General features: G+C 43.8%; 1 protein-coding gene across 3 annotated transcripts in view; it reads right to left on the bottom strand.

The window, feature by feature from the left end:
• Positions 1–824: 824 nt before the first annotated feature.
• The window catches only part of RBM23 (RNA binding motif protein 23), a 48753-nt gene continuing 32419 nt past the window's right edge, over positions 825–17158 (bottom strand). For 2 of the 3 annotated variants that reach the window (XM_058823208.1, XM_058823211.1), the window contains 4 exons: positions 15325–15610; positions 10524–10622; positions 3802–3871; positions 825–1054 (listed from right to left, as the gene is read on the bottom strand). In XM_058823208.1, coding sequence (XP_058679191.1) covers positions 1051–1054; positions 3802–3871; positions 10524–10622; positions 15325–15610 — 459 coding nt within the window. In that variant the 3' untranslated portion in view covers positions 825–1050. Of the gene's footprint in view, positions 1055–3797; positions 3872–10523; positions 10623–15324; positions 15611–17158 lie in introns of those variants that run through there. The other variant, XM_058823209.1, reaches the window with a different exon arrangement.

The raw sequence follows: 17158 nt of genomic DNA, 5'->3' as shown, positions 1-17158 counted from the left end.
TTTTGCTCGTTTTTCGCCCAATTTTCTCCATTTTTTCCCCAATTTTCCCATTTTTTCCCCATTTTTCCCCTCCCAGTACAAACCAGTTCCTCCCAGTACAAACCAGTACAAACCAGTTCCCATTCCCCCCATTTTTAAGGCATTTTTTGCCATTTTAACCCTTTAAACGCCGTTTTTAACCCTTCCTTTGCCGCATTTTCACCGTTTTTTCCCATTTTTCCCCCAATTTTCCCCATTTTTTCCCCATTTTTCCCCTCCCAGTCCCTCCCAGTACAAACCAGTAACCCCAGTTCCCATTCCCCCCCATTTTTAACCCTTTCCCCCCCGTTTTTTGCTCGTTTTTCGCCCAATTTTCTCCATTTTTTCCCCAATTTTCCCGTTTTTTCCCCATTTTTTCCCCATTTTTCCCCTCCCAGTCCCTCCCAGTACAAACCAGTAACCCCAGTTCCCATTCCCCCCATTTTTAACCCTTTCTCCCCCGTTTTTTGCTCGTTTTTCGCCCAATTTTCTCCATTTTTTTCCCCAATTTTCTCCATTTTTTCCCCAATTTTCCGCATTTTTTCCCATTTTTTCCCCATTTTTCCCCTCCCAGTCTCTCCCAGTACAAACCAGTACAACCCAGTAACCCCAAATCCCCGTTTCCCCCCCATTTTTAACCCTTTCTCCCCCAATTATTTTTTCCCCGTTTTTTCCCCGTTTTTTCCCCCCCCCCCCCCTCCCAGTACAAACCGGTCCAAACCAGTTCGGATTTTTTTTTTTTTTTTTTTTTTTTTGTGAATTTTTTTTTTTTAAATTATTTTTTAATTTTTTTTTATTTTCCGATTCCGGAACCAAAACAAAAAACCAAAAAAAAACGAAAAAGAAAAACAAAATTTCCCAAAAATTCCCAAAATTTCCCCAAAATCCCAACCCCGGCAGGGGGCGGGGCAGAGGGGGGCGGGGCCAGCGCTGAGGCCACGCCCCCTTTCCCCCCTCACCCTCCCCTGCCGAGTGGGAGGAGCCGGAGAGGGGAAAGGGGCGTGGCCTGAGGGGAGTGGGCGGAGCCGAGAATCACCTGGAAAAGAAAAGGGGGCGGAGTTAGAGGGGAACTGGGACAAACTGGTTTGTACTGGGAGGGGTTTGGGGTTACTGGGATGAACTGGGAGGGGTCTGGGCCATACTGGGATGGACTGGGAGTGGATTTTCCCTTACTGGTTTGAACTGGGAGGGGATTTGGGGTTACTGGGATGAACTGGGATGAACTGGGATGAACTGGGAACGCGTTTTCCCCTTACTGGTTTGGGGTTTTCCCTTACTGGTTTGTACTGGGAGGGGCTCTGGGCCATACTGGGATGAACTGGGATGAACTGGGAGGGGGTTTGGCCTTACTGGGACGAACTGGGAGCGCGTTTTCCCTTACTGGTTTGTACTGGTTTCGTGTTTTCCCTTACTGGTTTGTACTGGGAGGGGGTTTGGGGTTACTGGGATGAACTGGGATGAACTGGGAGGGGGTTTGGGGTTACTGGGATGAACTGGGAATGGGTTTTTCCTTACTGGTTTGAGGTTTTTGCATACTGGTTTGTACTGGTTTGGGGTTTTCCCTTACTGGTTTGTACTGGTTTGTACTGGGAGGGGCTCTGGGCCAAACTGGGATGAACTGGGACGAACTGGGATGAACTGGGAGGGGGTTTGGGGTCACTGGGATGAACTGAGAATGGGTTTTCCCCTTACTGGTTTGGGGTTTTTTCTTACTGGTTTGCACTGGGATGAACTGGGAGGGGCTCTGGGCCTTACTGGGATGAACTGGGATGAACTGGGAACGCGTTTTCCCTTACTGGTTTGTACTGGTTTGGGGTTTTCCCTTACTGGTTTGTACTGGTTTGAACTGGGAGGGGTCTGGGGTCACTGGTTTGTACTGGGACGGGCTCTGGGCCATACTGGGATGGACTGGGATGAACTGGGAGCGCGTTTTCCCTTACTGGTTTATACTGGTTTGGGGTTTTCCCTTACTGGTTTGTACTGGTTTGTACTGGGACGGGCTCTGGGGTTACTGGGATGGACTGGGATGAACTGGGAATGGGTTTGGCCTTACTGGGATGAACTGGGAACGCGTTTTCCCTCACTGGTTTGTACTGGGATGGGCTCTGGGCCAAACTGGGATGAACTGGGAGGGGGTTTGGGGTCACTGGGATGAACTGGGAACGCGTTTTCCTTTACTGGTTTGTACTGGTTTGGGCTTTTTCCTTACTGGTTTCGTGTTTTCCCTCACTGGTTTGTACTGGGACGGGCTCTGGGCCAAACTGGGATGAACTGGGATGAACTGGGATGAACTGGGATGAACTGGGAGCGCGTTTTCCCTTACTGGTTTGTACTGGTTTGGGATTTTCTATTACTGGTTTGTACTGGTTTGTACTGGGACGGGCTCTGGGCCAAACTGGGATGGACTGGGATGAACTGGGACGGGCTCTGGGCCAAACTGGGATGGACTGGGATGGACTGGGATGAACTGGGATGAACTGGGAGGGGGTTTGGGGTCACTGGGATGAACTGGGATGAACTGGGAGGGGGTTTGGGGTCACTGGGATGAACTGGTTTGGGGTTTTCCCTTACTGGTTTGTACTGGTTTGTACTGGGAGGGGCTCTGGGCCAAACTGGGATGGACTGGGATGAACTGGGACGGGCTCTGGGGTTACTGGGATGGACTGGGATGAACTGGGAACGGGTTTTCCCTCACTGGTTTGGACTGGTTCAAACTGGGAGGGGTCTGGGCTGGGTCCCTGCTGGGTTTTACTGGTTTTAACTGGTTTTTACTGGTTTTTAATGGGTTTTGCTGGTTTTTACTCTTGTTTTTTACTGGTTTTTACTGGTTTTTGCTGGTTTTTACTGCTTTAAACTGGTTTTTACTGGTCTTTACTGGTTTTTACTGTTTTTTGCTGGTTTTTGCTGGTTTTTACTGGGTTTTCCTGCTTTTTGCTGGTTTTTACTGGGTTTTTTTACTGGTTTTCACTGTTTTTTGCTGTTTTTCACTAAGTTTTCTTTACTGTTTTTTGCTGTTTTTTACTGAACTTTACTGAATTTTACTGGTTTTTACTGCTTTTTGCTGTTTTTGGCTGGTTTTTGCTGGTTTTTGCTGCTTTTTTGCTGCTTTTTACTGTTTTTTACTGGGTTTTACTGTTTTTACTGGTTTTTAACTGGTTTCTACTGACTTTTACTGGTTTTTACTGGTTTTTAGTGGCTTTTACTGGTTTTTTAACTGGTTTTTCCCGTTTTTTACTGGTTTTTGCTGGTTTTTACTGGTTTTTGCTGTTTTTTATTGGGTTTTTTTAACTGGTTTTTGCTGGTTTTTGCTGGTTTTTGCTGTTTTTTCCTGGATTTTGCTGTTTTTTGCTGGTTTTTGCTGTTTTTTACTAAGTTTTTTTTACTGTTTTTTGCTGTTTTTTACTGAATTTTACTGGTTTTTACTGCTTTTTGCTGTTTTTGCTGATTTTTGCTGTTTTTTGCTGCTTTTTTGCTGCTTTTTACTGTTTTTTACTGGGTTTTACTGTTTTTACTGGCTTTTAACTGGTTTCTACTGACTTTTACTGGTTTTTACTGGTTTTTACTGGTTTCTACTGGTTTTTAGTGGCTTTTACTGGTTTTTTAACTGGGTTTTCCCGTTTTTTACTGTTTTTTGCTGGTTTTTACTGGTTTTTGCTGTTTTTTATTGGGTTTTTTTAACTGTTTTTTGCTGGTTTTTGCTGGTTTTTGCTATTTTTTCCTGGATTTTGCTGTTTTTTGCTGTTTTCTGCAGTTTTTTGCAGTTTTTTGCTGTTTTTTGCTCACATGGTCTGGGGCGAGAAGAGCCCCGAGAGCGTCAAACACTGCGAGGCCAAATTCAGCGCCGGGCTCAGGGCTGCAAAAAAGGGAAAAATTCGGGGTCAGGGAGGCACAAAAATTCCCAAAATTCCCAAATTCCCAAAATTCTCCAATTTTTACCCAAAAATTTCCCGAAATTCCCGCGAAAAACGGCCCAAAAATGGCCCCAAAATGGCCCAAATTCAGCGCCGGGGTCAGGGATGGAAAAAAAGGGAAAAATTCGGGGTCGGGGGGGGCACAAAAATTCCCAAAATTCCCAAAATTCCCAAATTCCCAAAATTCTCCAATTTTTACCCAAAAATTTCCCAAAATTCCCGCGAAAAACGGCCCAAAAATGGCCCCAAAATGACCCAAAATGGCCCAAATTCAGCGCCGGGCTCAGGGATGGAAAAAAAGGGAAAAATTCGGGGTCAGGGAGGCACAAAAATTCCCAAATTCCCAAATTCCCAAAATTCTCGAATTTTTACCCCAAAATTTCCCGAAATTCCTGCGAGAAACGGCCCAAAAATGGCCCCAAAATGACCCAAAATGGCCCAAATTCAGCGCCGGGCTCAGGGATGGAAAAAAAGGGAAAAATTCGGGGTCGGGGGGGGCACAAAAATTCCCAAAATTCCCAAAATTCCCAAATTCCCAAAATTCTCCAATTTTTACCCGAACATTTCCCAAAATTCCCGCGAAAAACGGCCCAAAAATGGCCCCAAAATGACCCAAAATGGCCCAAATTCAGCGCCGGGGTCAGGGATGGAAAAAAAGGGAAAAATTCGGGGTCAGGGAGGCACAAAAATTCCCAAAATTCCCAAATTCCCAAAATTCTCCAATTTTTACCCCAAAATTTCCCGAATTTCCTGCGAAAAACGGCCCAAAAATGGCCCCAAAATGACCCAAAATGGCCCAAATTCAGCGCCGGGCTCAGGGATGGAAAAAAAGGGAAAAATTCGGGGTCGGGGGGGGCACAAAAATTCCCAAAATTCCCAAAATTCCCAAATTCCCAAAATTCTCCAATTTTTACCCAAAAATTTCCCGAAATTCCCGCGAGAAACGGCCCAAAAATGGCCCCAAAATGACCCAAAATGGCCCAAATTCAGCGCCGGGCTCAGAGATGGAAAAAAAGAGAAAAATTCGGAGTCAGGGAGGCGCAAAAATTCCAAAAATTCCCAAATTCCCAAAATTTTCCAATTTTTACCCCAAAATTTCCCGAAATTCCCGCGAAAAACGGCCCAAAAATGGCCCCAAAATGACCCAAAATGACCCAAAATGACCCAAATTCAGCGCCAGGCTCAGGGTTGGGAGAAAAAGGGAAAAATTCGGGGTCAGGGAGGCACAAAAATTCCAAAATTCCCAAATTCCCAAAATTTTCCAATTTTTACCCAAAAAATTTCCCGAAATTCCCGCGAAAAACGGCCCAAAAATGGCCCCAAAATGACCCAAAATGGCCCAAATTCAGCGCCGGGCTCAGGGTTGGGAAAAAAGGGAAAAATTCGGGGTCGGGGGGGGCACAAAAATTCCCAAAATTCCAAAATTCCTGAAATTCCCGAAATTTCTAAGTTTTTTACCCAAAAATTTTACCGAAATTCCCGCGAAAAACGGCCCAAAAATGGCCCCAAACTTCTGAAAATTCTCCCAAAATTTCCCCCCAAATTTTCCCTCAAAATTTCCACAAAAATTCCCAAATTTTTCTCCCAAAATTTTTGCAAAAATTTCCCAAAAATTCCCAAATTTTTCTCCCGAAATTTCCGCAAAAATTTCCCAAAATTGCCCAAATTTTTGTCCCAAAATTTCCGCAAAAATTTCCCAAAAATTCCCAAACTTTTCTTCCGAAACTTTCGCAAAAATTTCCCAAAATTTCCCAAATTTTTCTCCGAAAATTTCCACAAAAACTTCCCTCAATTTCCCCAATTTTTGTCCCAAAATTTCCGCAAAAATTTCCCAAAAATTCCCAAACTTTTCTCCCGAAACTTTCGCAAAAATTTTCCCAAAATGCCCCAAATTTCCCTCAAAATTCCCACAAATAAAAGTCCCCAAAATGTCCCAAATTTACCCAAAATCCGCCCGGGTTAAAGGGTGGGGGAGGGGAAATTCCAATTTTGGGGTGAATTTCCCCAATTTTGGGTTTTTTTGTGGTCAATTTTCTCATTTTTGGGTTATTTTGGGGTAAATTTCTCCGATTTTGGGGTTTTTTTGGGGTAAAATTTCCCAATTTTGGGGTAAATTTCCCCAATTTTGGTTTTTTTTTCGGGGCAAATTTTCCCATTTTTGGTTTTTTTTGCAGTAAATTTTCCCGATTTTGAGATTTTTGGGGTAAATTTTCCCAATTCTGGGATCATTTCTCCCCATTTTGGGGCAAATTCTCCCGATTTTGGTTTTTTTTGGGGTAAATCTTCACAATTTTGGGTCATTTGTCCCCATTTTGGGGTAAATTTCACTGATTTTGCTTTTTTTGGGATAAATTTCCCCAATTTCAGGGTAAATTTTCCCAATTTTGGGATTTTCTAGGAAAAATTTTCCCAATTTCGGAATTTTTTGCAGGAAATTTTCCCCAATTTTGAGATTTTTGGGGTGAATCTTCCCCAATTTGGGTCATTCGTCCCCATTTTGGGGTAAATTTCACTGATTTTGCTTTTTTTGGGATAAATTTTCCCAATTTCAGAGTAAATTTTCCCAATTTTGGGAATTTTTGGGCAAAATTTTCCCAATTTTGGAATTTTTTGCAGGAAATTTCCCCAATTTTGAGATTTTTGGGGTGAATCTTTGCAATTTTGGGTCATTCCTCCCCATTTTGGGGTGAGTTTCCCCAATTTTGGGGTTTTTTTGGGGTAAATTCTCCCAATTTTGGGTCATTTGTCCCCATTTTGGAATAAATTTCCCCAATTTTGGTTTTTTTGGGACAAATTTTCCCAATTTTTGAATTTTTTGCAGTAAATATCCCCAATTTTGAAATTTTTGGGGTAAATTTCACCGATTTTGGGGTAAATTCTCCCAATTTTGGGATATTTTGGGGTAAACCCAAATTTGGGATATTTTGGGGTAAATCCTCCCAATTTTGGGATATTTTGGGGTCAATTTTCCCCATTTTGGGGTGAATTCTGCCAATTTTGGGTTTTTTTGGGAAAAATTTCCCCAATTTTGGGGTTTTTTGGGGTGAATTTCTCCAATTTTGGGGTAAATCCTCCCAATTTTGGGATATTTTGGGGTCAATTTTCCCGATTCTGGGGCCGTTTGTGCCCATTTTGGGGTGAATTTCCCCGATTTTGGGCCATTCGTGCCCATTTTGGGGTAAATTCTCCAAATTTTGGGGTTTTTTTTGGGAAAAATTTCCCCAATTTTGGGTTTTTTTGGGGTGAATTTCCCCAATTTTGGGGTAAATTTTCCCAATTTTGGGATTTTTTTGGGGTAAATTCTCCCAATTTTGGAATATTTTAGGGTAAATTTTCCCGATTCTTGGGCCATTCGTGCCCATTTTGGGGTGAATTTCCCCGATTTTGGGTCATTTCTCCCCATTTTGGGTTTCAATTTTCCCGATTTTGGGGTGAATTCTCCCAATTTTGGGTTTTTTTGGGGTAAATTTTCACAATTTTGGGGTCATTTGTCCCCATTTTGGGGTCAATTTTCCTGATTTTGGGGAAATTTTCCCAATTTTGGTGTTTTTTGGGAAAAGCTTCCCCAATTTTGGGGTAAATTCTCCCAATTTTGGGATATTTTGGGGTCAATTTTCCTGATTCTGGGGCCGTTTGTGCCCATTTTGGGGTGAATTTCCCCAATTTTGGGCCATTCGTGCCCATTTTGGGGTGAATTTCCCCGATTTTGGGGTGAATTCTCCCCATTTTGGGTTTCAATTTTCCCGATTTTGGGGTGAATTCTCTCAATTTTGGGGTTTTTGGGGTAAATTTTCACCATTTTGGAGTCATTTATCCCCATTTTGGGGTCAATTTTCCTGATTTTGGGGAGAATTCTCCCAATTTTGGTGTTTTTTGAGAAAAACTTCCCCAATTTTGGGGTAAATTCTCCCAATTTTGGAATATTTTAGGGTAAATTTTCCCGATTCTTGGGCCGTTCGTGCCCATTTTGGGGTGAATTTCCCCGATTTTGGGTCATTTCTCCCCATTTTGGGTTTCAATTTTCCCGATTTTGGGGTGAATTCTCCCAATTTTGGGTTTTTTTGGGGTAAATTTTCACAATTTTGGGGTCATTTGTCCCCATTTTAGGGTCAATTTTCCCGATCCTGGGGTCCTTTGTGCCCATTTTGGGGTAAATCCTCCCAATTTTGGGATATTTTGGGGTCAATTTTCCTGATTCTGGGGTTTTTGGGGTAAATTTTCATAATATTGGGGTCATTTATCCCCATTTTGGGGTGAATTTCCCCAATTTTGGGTCATTTATCCCTATTTTGAGATAAATTCTCCCAATTTTGGTTTTTTGGGGGAAAAATTTCCCCTATTTTGGGGTTTTTTGGGGTAAATTCTCCCAATTTTGGGATATTTTGGGGTGAACTTCCCCAATTTTAGGGTCATTTGTCCCCGTTCTGGGATGAATTTCCCCAATTTTGGGTCATTCGTGCCCATTTTGAGGTAAATTCTCCCAATTTTGGGTCATTTATCCCCATTTTGGGTTTCAATTTTCCCGATTTTGGGGTGAAATCTCCCAATTTTGGGGTTTTTTTTGGGAAAAACTTCCCCAATTTTGGGGTAAATCCTCCCAATTTTGGGATATTTTGGGGTCAATTTTCCTGATTCTGGGGCCGTTTGTGCCCATTTTGGGGTGAATTTCCCCAATTTTGGGTCATTTATCCCCATTTTGGGGTCATTAGTTCCAATTTTGGGGTGAATTCTCCCAATTTTGGGTTTTTTTGGGGTAAATCTTTGCAATTCTGGGGTCATTTATCCCCATTTTGGGGTAAATTCTCCCAACTTTGAGTCATTTATCCCCATTTTGGGGTCAATTTTCCTGATTTTGGGGTGAATTCTCCCACTTTTGGGGTTTTTTGGGGTAAATTTCCTCAATTTTGGGGTGAATTTCCCCGATTTTGGGTCATTTATCCCCATTTTGAGGTAAATTCTCCCAACTTTGGGGTCATTTATCCCCATTTTGGGGTCAATTTTCCCGATCCTGGGGTCCTTCGTGCCCATTTTGGGGTGAATTTCCCCAATTTTGGGTCATTTGTCCCAGTTTTGCGGTGAATTTGCCCAATTTTTGGTAATTTATCCCCATTTTGGGGTGAATTCTCCCGATTTTGGGATATTTTGGGGTGAATTTCCCCAATTTTGGGTCATTTCTCCCCATTTTGGGTTTCAATTTTCCCAATTTTGGGGTGAATTCTCTCAATTTTGGGGTTTTTTGGGGTAAATTTTCACAATTTTGGGGTCATTTGTCCCCATTTTGGGGTCAATTTTCCTGATTTTGGGGAGAATTCTCCCAATTTTGGTGTTTTTTGGGAAAAACTTCCCCAATTTTGGGGTAAATTCTCCCAATTTTGGAATATTTTAGGGTAAATTTTCCCGATTCTTGGGCCGTTCGTGCCCATTTTGGGGTGAATTTCCCCGATTTTGGGTCATTTCTCCCCATTTTGGGTTTCAATTTTCCCGATTTTGGGGTGAATTCTCCCAATTTTGGGTTTTTTTGGGGTAAATTTTCACAATTTTGGGGTCATTTGTCCCCATTTTAGGGTCAATTTTCCCGATCCTGGGGTCCTTTGTGCCCATTTTGGGGTAAATCCTCCCAATTTTGGGATATTTTGGGGTCAATTTTCCTGATTCTGGGGTTTTTGGGGTAAATTTTCATAATATTGGGGTCATTTATCCCCATTTTGGGGTGAATTTCCCCGATTTTGGGTCATTTATCCCTATTTTGAGATAAATTCTCCCAATTTTGGTTTTTTGGGGGAAAAATTTCCCCTATTTTGGGGTTTTTTGGGGTAAATTCTCCCAATTTTGGGATATTTTGGGGTGAACTTCCCCAATTTTAGGGTCATTTGTCCCCGTTCTGGGATGAATTTCCCCAATTTTGGGTCATTCGTGCCCATTTTGAGGTAAATTCTCCCAATTTTGGGTCATTTATCCCCATTTTGGGGTCAATTTTCCCGATTTTGGGGTGAAATCTCCCAATTTTGGGGTTTTTTTTGGGAAAAAATTCCCCAATTTTGGTGTAAATTCTCCCAATTTTGGGATACTTTGGGGTCAATTTCCTGTATTTTGGGTCATTTGTGCCCATTTTGGGGTGAATTTCCCCAATTTTTGGGTTTTGGGGTAAATATTCACAATTTTGGGATCATTTATTCTCATTTCGGGGTGAATTTCCTGTATTTTGGGTCATTTATCCCCATTTTGGGGTGAATTTCCCCGATTTTTGGGTTTTTGAGGTAAATATTCACAATTTTGGGGTCATTTATCCCCGTTTTGGGGTGAATTTCCCCAATTTTGGGTCATTTGTCCCCGTTTTGGGGTGAATTCTCCCAATTTTGGGTCATTTGTGCCCATTTTGGGGTGAATTTCCCCGATTTTTGGGTTTTGGGGTAAATATTCACAATTTTGGGGTCATTTGTCCCCATTTTGGGATGAATTTCCCCGGATTTTGGGGTCATTTATCCCCATTTTGGCGTCAATTTCCCCGATTTTGGGATATTTTGGGGTAAATCCTCCCAATTTTGGGATATTTTGGGGTGAATTTCCCGGATTTTGGGTCATTTTTGGGGTTACCTGTGAGGGCCGCGGGGTTGAGCCCCCCCAGCGGGGTCAGGGCCCCGTTGAGCTGCTGCAGCGCTGCCTGCGCCGGCGCCGGGAGCTGCAGCCCCGAGCCTGCAACGCACCAAAAACCGCAAAACTCAGCCCAAAATCCACCCCGGGCACCCAAAAAACCCCAAAAAACACCCCCCAAAAACCCCCCGAAATTCAGCCCAAATCCGCCCAAAATTCAGCCCAAAATCGTCCCAAAATCAGCCCAAAATAATCCCAAAATTGTCCCAAAATTCAGCCCAAAATAATCCCCAAATCGTCCCAAAATCGTCCCAAAATCAGCCCAAAATAATCCCAAAATTGTCCCAAAATCAGCCCAAAATAATCTCAAAATTGTCCCAAAATCAGCCCAAAATTCAACCCAAAATAATCCCAAAATCATCCCAAAATTCAGCCCAAAATCGTCCCAAAATTCAGCCCAAAATCGTCCCAAAATTCAGCCCAAAGTCGTCCCAAAATTCAGCCCAAAATAATCCCAAAATCATCCCAAAATCAGCCCAAAATCAGCCCAAAATTCAGCCCAAAATCGTCCCAAAATCAGCCCAAAATAATCCCAAAATTGTCCCAAAATCAGCCCAAAATTCAACCCAAAATAGTCCCAAAATCAGCCCAAAATTCAGCCCAAAATCAGCCCAAAATCGTCCCAAAATTCAGCCCAAAATCGTCCCAAAATTCAGCCCAAAGTCGTCCCAAAATTCAGCCCAAAATAATCCCAAAATCGTCCCAAAATCAGCCCAAAATCGTCCCAAAATTCAGCCCAAAATAATCCCCAAATCGTCCCAAAATCAGCCCAAAATTCAACCCAAAATCGTCCCAAAATCAGCCGAAAATTCAGCCCAAAATCGTCCCAAAATTCAGCCCAAAATAATCCCCAAATCGTCCCAAAATCAGCCCAAAATTCAGCCCAAAATTGTCCCAAAATCAGCCCAAAATAATCCCAAAATTGTCCCAAAATCAGCCCAAAATTCAACCCAAAATAGTCCCAAAATCAGCCCAAAATCGTCCCAAAATTCAGCCCAAAATAATCCCCAAATCGTCCCAAAATCATCCCAAAATCAGCCCAAAATTCAACCCAAAATAATCCCAAAATCATCCCAAAATTCAGCCCAAAATCAGCCCAAAATTCAGCCCAAAATCGTCCCAAAATCAGCCCAAAATCAGCCCAAAATTCAACCCAAAGTAATCCCAAAATCGTCCCAAAATTCAGCCCAAAATAATCCCCAAATCGTCCCAAAATCAGCCCAAAATTCAGCCCAAAATCGTCCCAAAATCAGCCCAAAATAATCCCAAAATTGTCCCAAAATCAGCCCAAAATCGTCCCAAAATTCAGCCCAAAATAATCCCCAAATCGTCCCAAAATCGTCCCAAAATCAGCCCAAAATTCAACCCAAAATAATCCCAAAATCAGCCCAAAATTCAACCCAAAATCAGCCCAAATCATCCCAAAATAATCCCAAAATCAGCCCAAAATTCAGCCCCAAATCACCCCCAAAATTGTCTTAAAATCAGCCCAAATTTCAGCCCAAAATTGTCTTAAAATCAGCCCAAAATAATCCAAAAATTCAGCCCAAAATCGTCCCAAAATCATCCCAAATTTCAGCCCAAAATCAGCCTAAAATCAGCCCAAAATTGTCTTAAAATCAGTCCAAAATAATCCTAAGATTGTCCCAAAATCAGCCCAAAATTCAGCCCAAAATAATCCCAAAATTCAGCCCAAAATCAGCCCAAAATAAACCCAGAATTCAACCCAAACTTGTCTTAAAATCAGCCCAAAATAATCCCAAAATTTTCCCCAAAACCACCCCAAAATTCCGCCCAAAATCGCCCCAAAATCAGCCCAAAATTCTCTTAAAATCAGCCCAAAATTCAGCTCAAAATGGTCCCAAAATTCAGCCCAAGATCAGCCCAAAATAATCCCAAAATCATCCCAAAATTCAGCCCAAAATCAGCCCAAAATTGTCCCAAAATCAGCCCAAAATTCAGCGCAAAATAATCCCAAAATTCAGCCTAAAATTGTCCCAAAATCAGCCCAAAATTCAGCGCAAAATCATCCCAAAATAATCCCAAAATTGTCCCAAAATCAGCCCAAAACTCAACCCAAAATAATCCCAAAATAATCCCAAAATCATCCCAAAATTCAGCCCAAAATCGTCCCAAAATTCAGCCCAAAATAATCCCAAAATAGTCCCAAAATCAGCCCAAAATTCAGCCCAAAATAATCCCAAAATAGTCCCAAAATCATACCAAAATCAGCCCAATATCCGCCTAAAATCATCCCAAAATCGTCCCAAAATCAGCCTAAAATTCAGCCCAAAATCATCCCAAGATCGTCCCAAAATCAGCCCAAAATAAACCCAAAATTGTCCCAAAATCAGCCCAAAATTCAACCCAAAATAATCCCAAAATCATCCCAAATTAAGCCCAAAATAATCTCCAAATCGTCCCAAAATCATCCCAAAATCGTCCCAAAATTCAGCCCAAAATAATCCCAAAATCGTCCCAAAATGAGCCTAAAATTCAGCCCGAAATCATCCCAAGATCGTCCCAAAATCAGCCCAAAATAATCCCAAAATTGTCCCAAAATCAACCCAAAATAATCCCAAATTCAGCCCAAAATTCAGCGCAAAATAATCCCAAAATCGTCCCAAAATTCAGCCCAAAATCAGCCCAAAATAATCCCCAAATCGTCCCAAAATCGTCCCAAAATTCAGCCCAAAATAATCCCCAAATCGTCCCCATTTTCCCCACTTTTTCCTCATTTTCCCCTTTTTTTTCCCCTTTTTTTCCCATTTTTCCCCCCATTTTCCGCCGTTTTTCCCCCGTTTTTTCCCCATTTTTTCCATCATTTTTCTCCACTTTTTCACTGTTTTATCCCCATTTTCCCCCCATTTTTCCCCCCATTTTCCCCCCCATTTTTCCCCGTTTTTCCCCTTTTTTTCCCCATTTTTTCCATCATTTTTTCTCCACTTTTTCACTGTTTTTTCCCCATTTTCCCCCCATTTTTCCCCGTTTTTCCCCCTTTTTTTCCCCATTTTTCCATCATTTTTTCTCCACTTTTTCACTGTTTTTTCCGCATTTCCCCCCCATTTTTCCCCCCATTTTTCCCCGTTTTTCCCCCGTTTTTTCCCCATTTTTTCCATCATTTTTTCTCCACTTTTTCACTGTTTTTTCCCCATTTTCCCCCCATTTTTCCCCCCATTTTCCCCCCCATTTTTCCCCGTTTTTCCCCTTTTTTTCCCCATTTTTTCCATCATTTTTCTCCACTTTTTCACTGTTTTTTCCCCATTTTCCCCCCACTTTTCCCCCCATTTTTCCCCTTTTTTTTCCCCATTTTTTCCATCATTTTTTCTCCACTTTTTCACTGTTTTATCCCCATTTTCTCCCCATTTTTCCCCCATTTTCCGCCGTTTTTCCCCCTTTTTTTCCCCATTTTTTCCATCATTTTTCCTCCACTTTTTCACTGTTTTTTCCCCTTTTTCCCCCCGTTTTTCCCCATTTTCCCCCCATTTTTTCCATCTTTTTTCTCCACTTTTTCACCGTTTTATCCCCATTTTTCCCCCATTTTTCCCCGTTTTTTCCCCATTTTTTCCATCACTTTTCTCCACTTTTTCACTGTTTTTTCCCCATTTCCTTTCTCCCAGCTGTGCCCAAGTACCCTCAAATCCCCTCCAGGTGTGCCCAGGTGTGCCCAGGTACCCTGAAATCCACTCCAGGTGTGCCCAGGTGTGCCCAGGTGCCCTCAAATCCCCTCCAGGTGTGCCCAGGTGTGCCCAGCTCCTCTCAAATCCCCTCCAGGTGTGCCCAGGTAACTCTCGGCTGTGCCCAGGTGTGCCCAGGTGCCCTCAAATCCCCTCCAGGTGTGCCCAGCTCCCCTCCAGGTGTGCCCAGGTGTGCCCGGGCACCCTGAAATCCCCTCCAGGTGTGCCCAGCTCCTCTCAAATCCCCTCCAGGTGTGCCCAGGTAACTCTCAGCTGTGCCCAGGTGTGCCCAGGTGCCCTCAAATCCCCTCCAGGTGTGCCCAGGTGTGCCCAGCTCCTCTCAAATCCCCTCCAGGTGTGCCCAGCTCCCCTCCAGTTGTGCCCAGGTGTGCCCAGGCACCCTGAAATCCCCTCCAGGTGTGCCCAGCTCCTCTCAAATCCCCTCCAGGTGTGCCCAGATGTGCCCAGGTACCCTCAAATCCCCTCCAGGTGTTCCCAGGTGTTCCCAGATGTGCCCAGGTGCCCTGAAATCCCCTCCAGGTGTGCCCAGGTGTGCCCAGCTCCTCTCAAATCCCCTCCAGGTGTGCCCAGCTCCCCTCCAGTTGTGCCCAGGTGTGCCCGGGCACCCTGAAATCCCCTCCAGGTGTGCCCAGCTCCTCTCAAATCCCCTCCAGGTGTGCCCAGGTAACTCTCAGCTGTGCCCAGGTGTGCCCAGGTGCCCTCAAATCCCCTCCAGGTGTGCCCAGGTGTGCCCAGCTCCTCTCAAATCCCCTCCAGGTGTGCCCAGCTCCCCTCCAGTTGTGCCCAGGTGTGCCCAGGCACCCTGAAATCCCCTCCAGGTGTGCCCAGCTCCTCTCAAATCCCCTCCAGGTGTGCCCAGATGTGCCCAGGTACCCTCAAATCCCCTCCAGGTGTTCCCAGGTGTTCCCAGATGTGCCCAGGTGCCCTGAAATCCCCTCCAGGTGTGCCCAGGTGTGCCCAGCTCCTCTCAAATCCCCTCCAGGTGTGCCCAGGTAACTCCCGGCTGTGCCCAGGTGTGCCCGCCCGTGCCCGTCCGTGCCCCTCACCTTCCGCCAGCTTGGCCATCAGCTGCAGCCTCCCCGCGGCCGTGCCCAGCTCGGGCTCGTCCCCGCACGTCAGCGGCGCCGCGATGCCGCCCGCCACGCCGGCTGTGCCGGCTGTGCCCGCTGCGCCCGCTGTGCCCGCTGTGCCCGGCGCCGCGGGCTCGGGGAAGGCGACGTCGGCGGCGCCGTCGGGGCGCTCGCTCAGCTGCCCCACGCGCATCGGCCGCCCGGCCAGCTCGAAGCCGTTCAGCTGCTCCAGCGCCCGCCGCGCGCACTCCGCCTCCGAGAACTGCCGCGGGCAAGATTTGGGGCAAGAAAATGAAATTTAGGGGGAAAAACATGGGGATTTTAGGTGAAAAAATGAAATTTTTAGGTGAAAAAATGGAGTTTCTAGCTGAAAAAATGGGGATTTTCCCTGGGTTTTTTCCCATTTTTGCCGCGTTTTCCTCCCATTTTCCCCCCTTTTTTCCCGATTTTTTTCCCATTTTTCTCCCATTTTTTCCCCATTTTTTCCTATTTTTTTTCTCCCATTTTTACCCGTTTTTTTCTCCTTTTTTCATTTTTTTTCCCCATTTTTCCCCATTTTTTCTCCCATTTTTCCCATTTTTTCTCCCATTTTTCCCCAATTTTTCTCCCGTTTTTCCCCCGTTTTTTCCCATTTTTTCTCCCATTTTTCCCCCGTTTTTTCCCATTTTTTGTCCCATTTTTTTCCCATTTTTCTCCCATTTTTTCCCCATTTTTTCCTACTTTTTTCTCCCATTTTTATTCATTTATTTCTCATTTTTTCCTATTTTTCTCCCAATTTTTTCCATTTTTTCCCCATTTTTCCTCGTTTCTTCTCCCATTTTTCCCCATTTTTTTCCCCATTTTTCCCCATTTTTTCTCCCCTTTTTACCCCGTTTTTTCCCATTTTTCCTCCCATTTTTCCCCCATTTTTCCCCCGTTTTTTCCCATTTTCTCCAATTTTTTTCCCATTTTTTCTGCCATTTTTCCCCATTTTTCTCCCATTTTTTCTCATTTTTTCCCATTTTTCTCCCATTTTTCCCCATTTTTTCCTACTTTTTTCTCCCATTTTTCCCCCTTTTTTTCCTCATTTTTTCGCAGTTTTCTCCCATTATTTCCCCATTTTTTCTCATTTTTTCCTATTTTTTGTCCCATTTTTTCCCATTTTTTCTCCCATTTTTCCCCATTTTTCTTCCCTGATTTTTCCCCATTTTTCCCCATTTTTCCCCATTTTCCCCCCGTTTGGGAGCTCCCCACGCGCATCGGCCGCCCGGCCAGCTCGGAGCCGTTCAGCTGCTCCAGCGCCGCCGCGCGCACTCCGCCTCCGAGAACTGGCAAAAACCACCAAAAAAATCAATTCCGGGGGCAAAGATGGGGATTCGGGGGAAAAAAACGGAGTTTCGGGCTGAAACAACGCAGTTTCGAGGTGAAAAAATGGAGTTTCTAGCTGAAAAAATGAGGATTTTCCCTGGGTTTTTTTCCCATTTTTGCCGCGTTTTCCTCCCATTTTCCCCCCTTTTTTCCCGATTTTTTTCCCATTTTTCTCCCATTTTTTCCTACTTTTTTCTCCCATTTTTACGCATTTATTTCTCATTTTTTCCTATTTTTCTCCCAATTTTTTCCATTTTTTCCCCATTTTTCCTCATTTCTTCTCCCATTTTTCCCCATTTTTTTCCCATTTTTCCCCATTTTTTCTCCCATTTTCCCATTTTTTCTCCCATTTTTCCCCATTTTTTCTCCCGTTTTTCCCCCGTTTTTTCCCATTTTCTCCAATTTTTTTCCCATTTTTTCTGCCATTTTTCCCCATTTTTATCCCATTTTTCTCCCATTTATT

The sequence above is a fragment of the Ammospiza caudacuta genome, chromosome 39 (genome assembly GCF_027887145.1).
Source record: "Ammospiza caudacuta isolate bAmmCau1 chromosome 39, bAmmCau1.pri, whole genome shotgun sequence".
Lineage (NCBI taxonomy): Eukaryota > Metazoa > Chordata > Aves > Passeriformes > Passerellidae > Ammospiza > Ammospiza caudacuta.
This window is presented reverse-complemented; position numbering and strand designations above follow the sequence as displayed.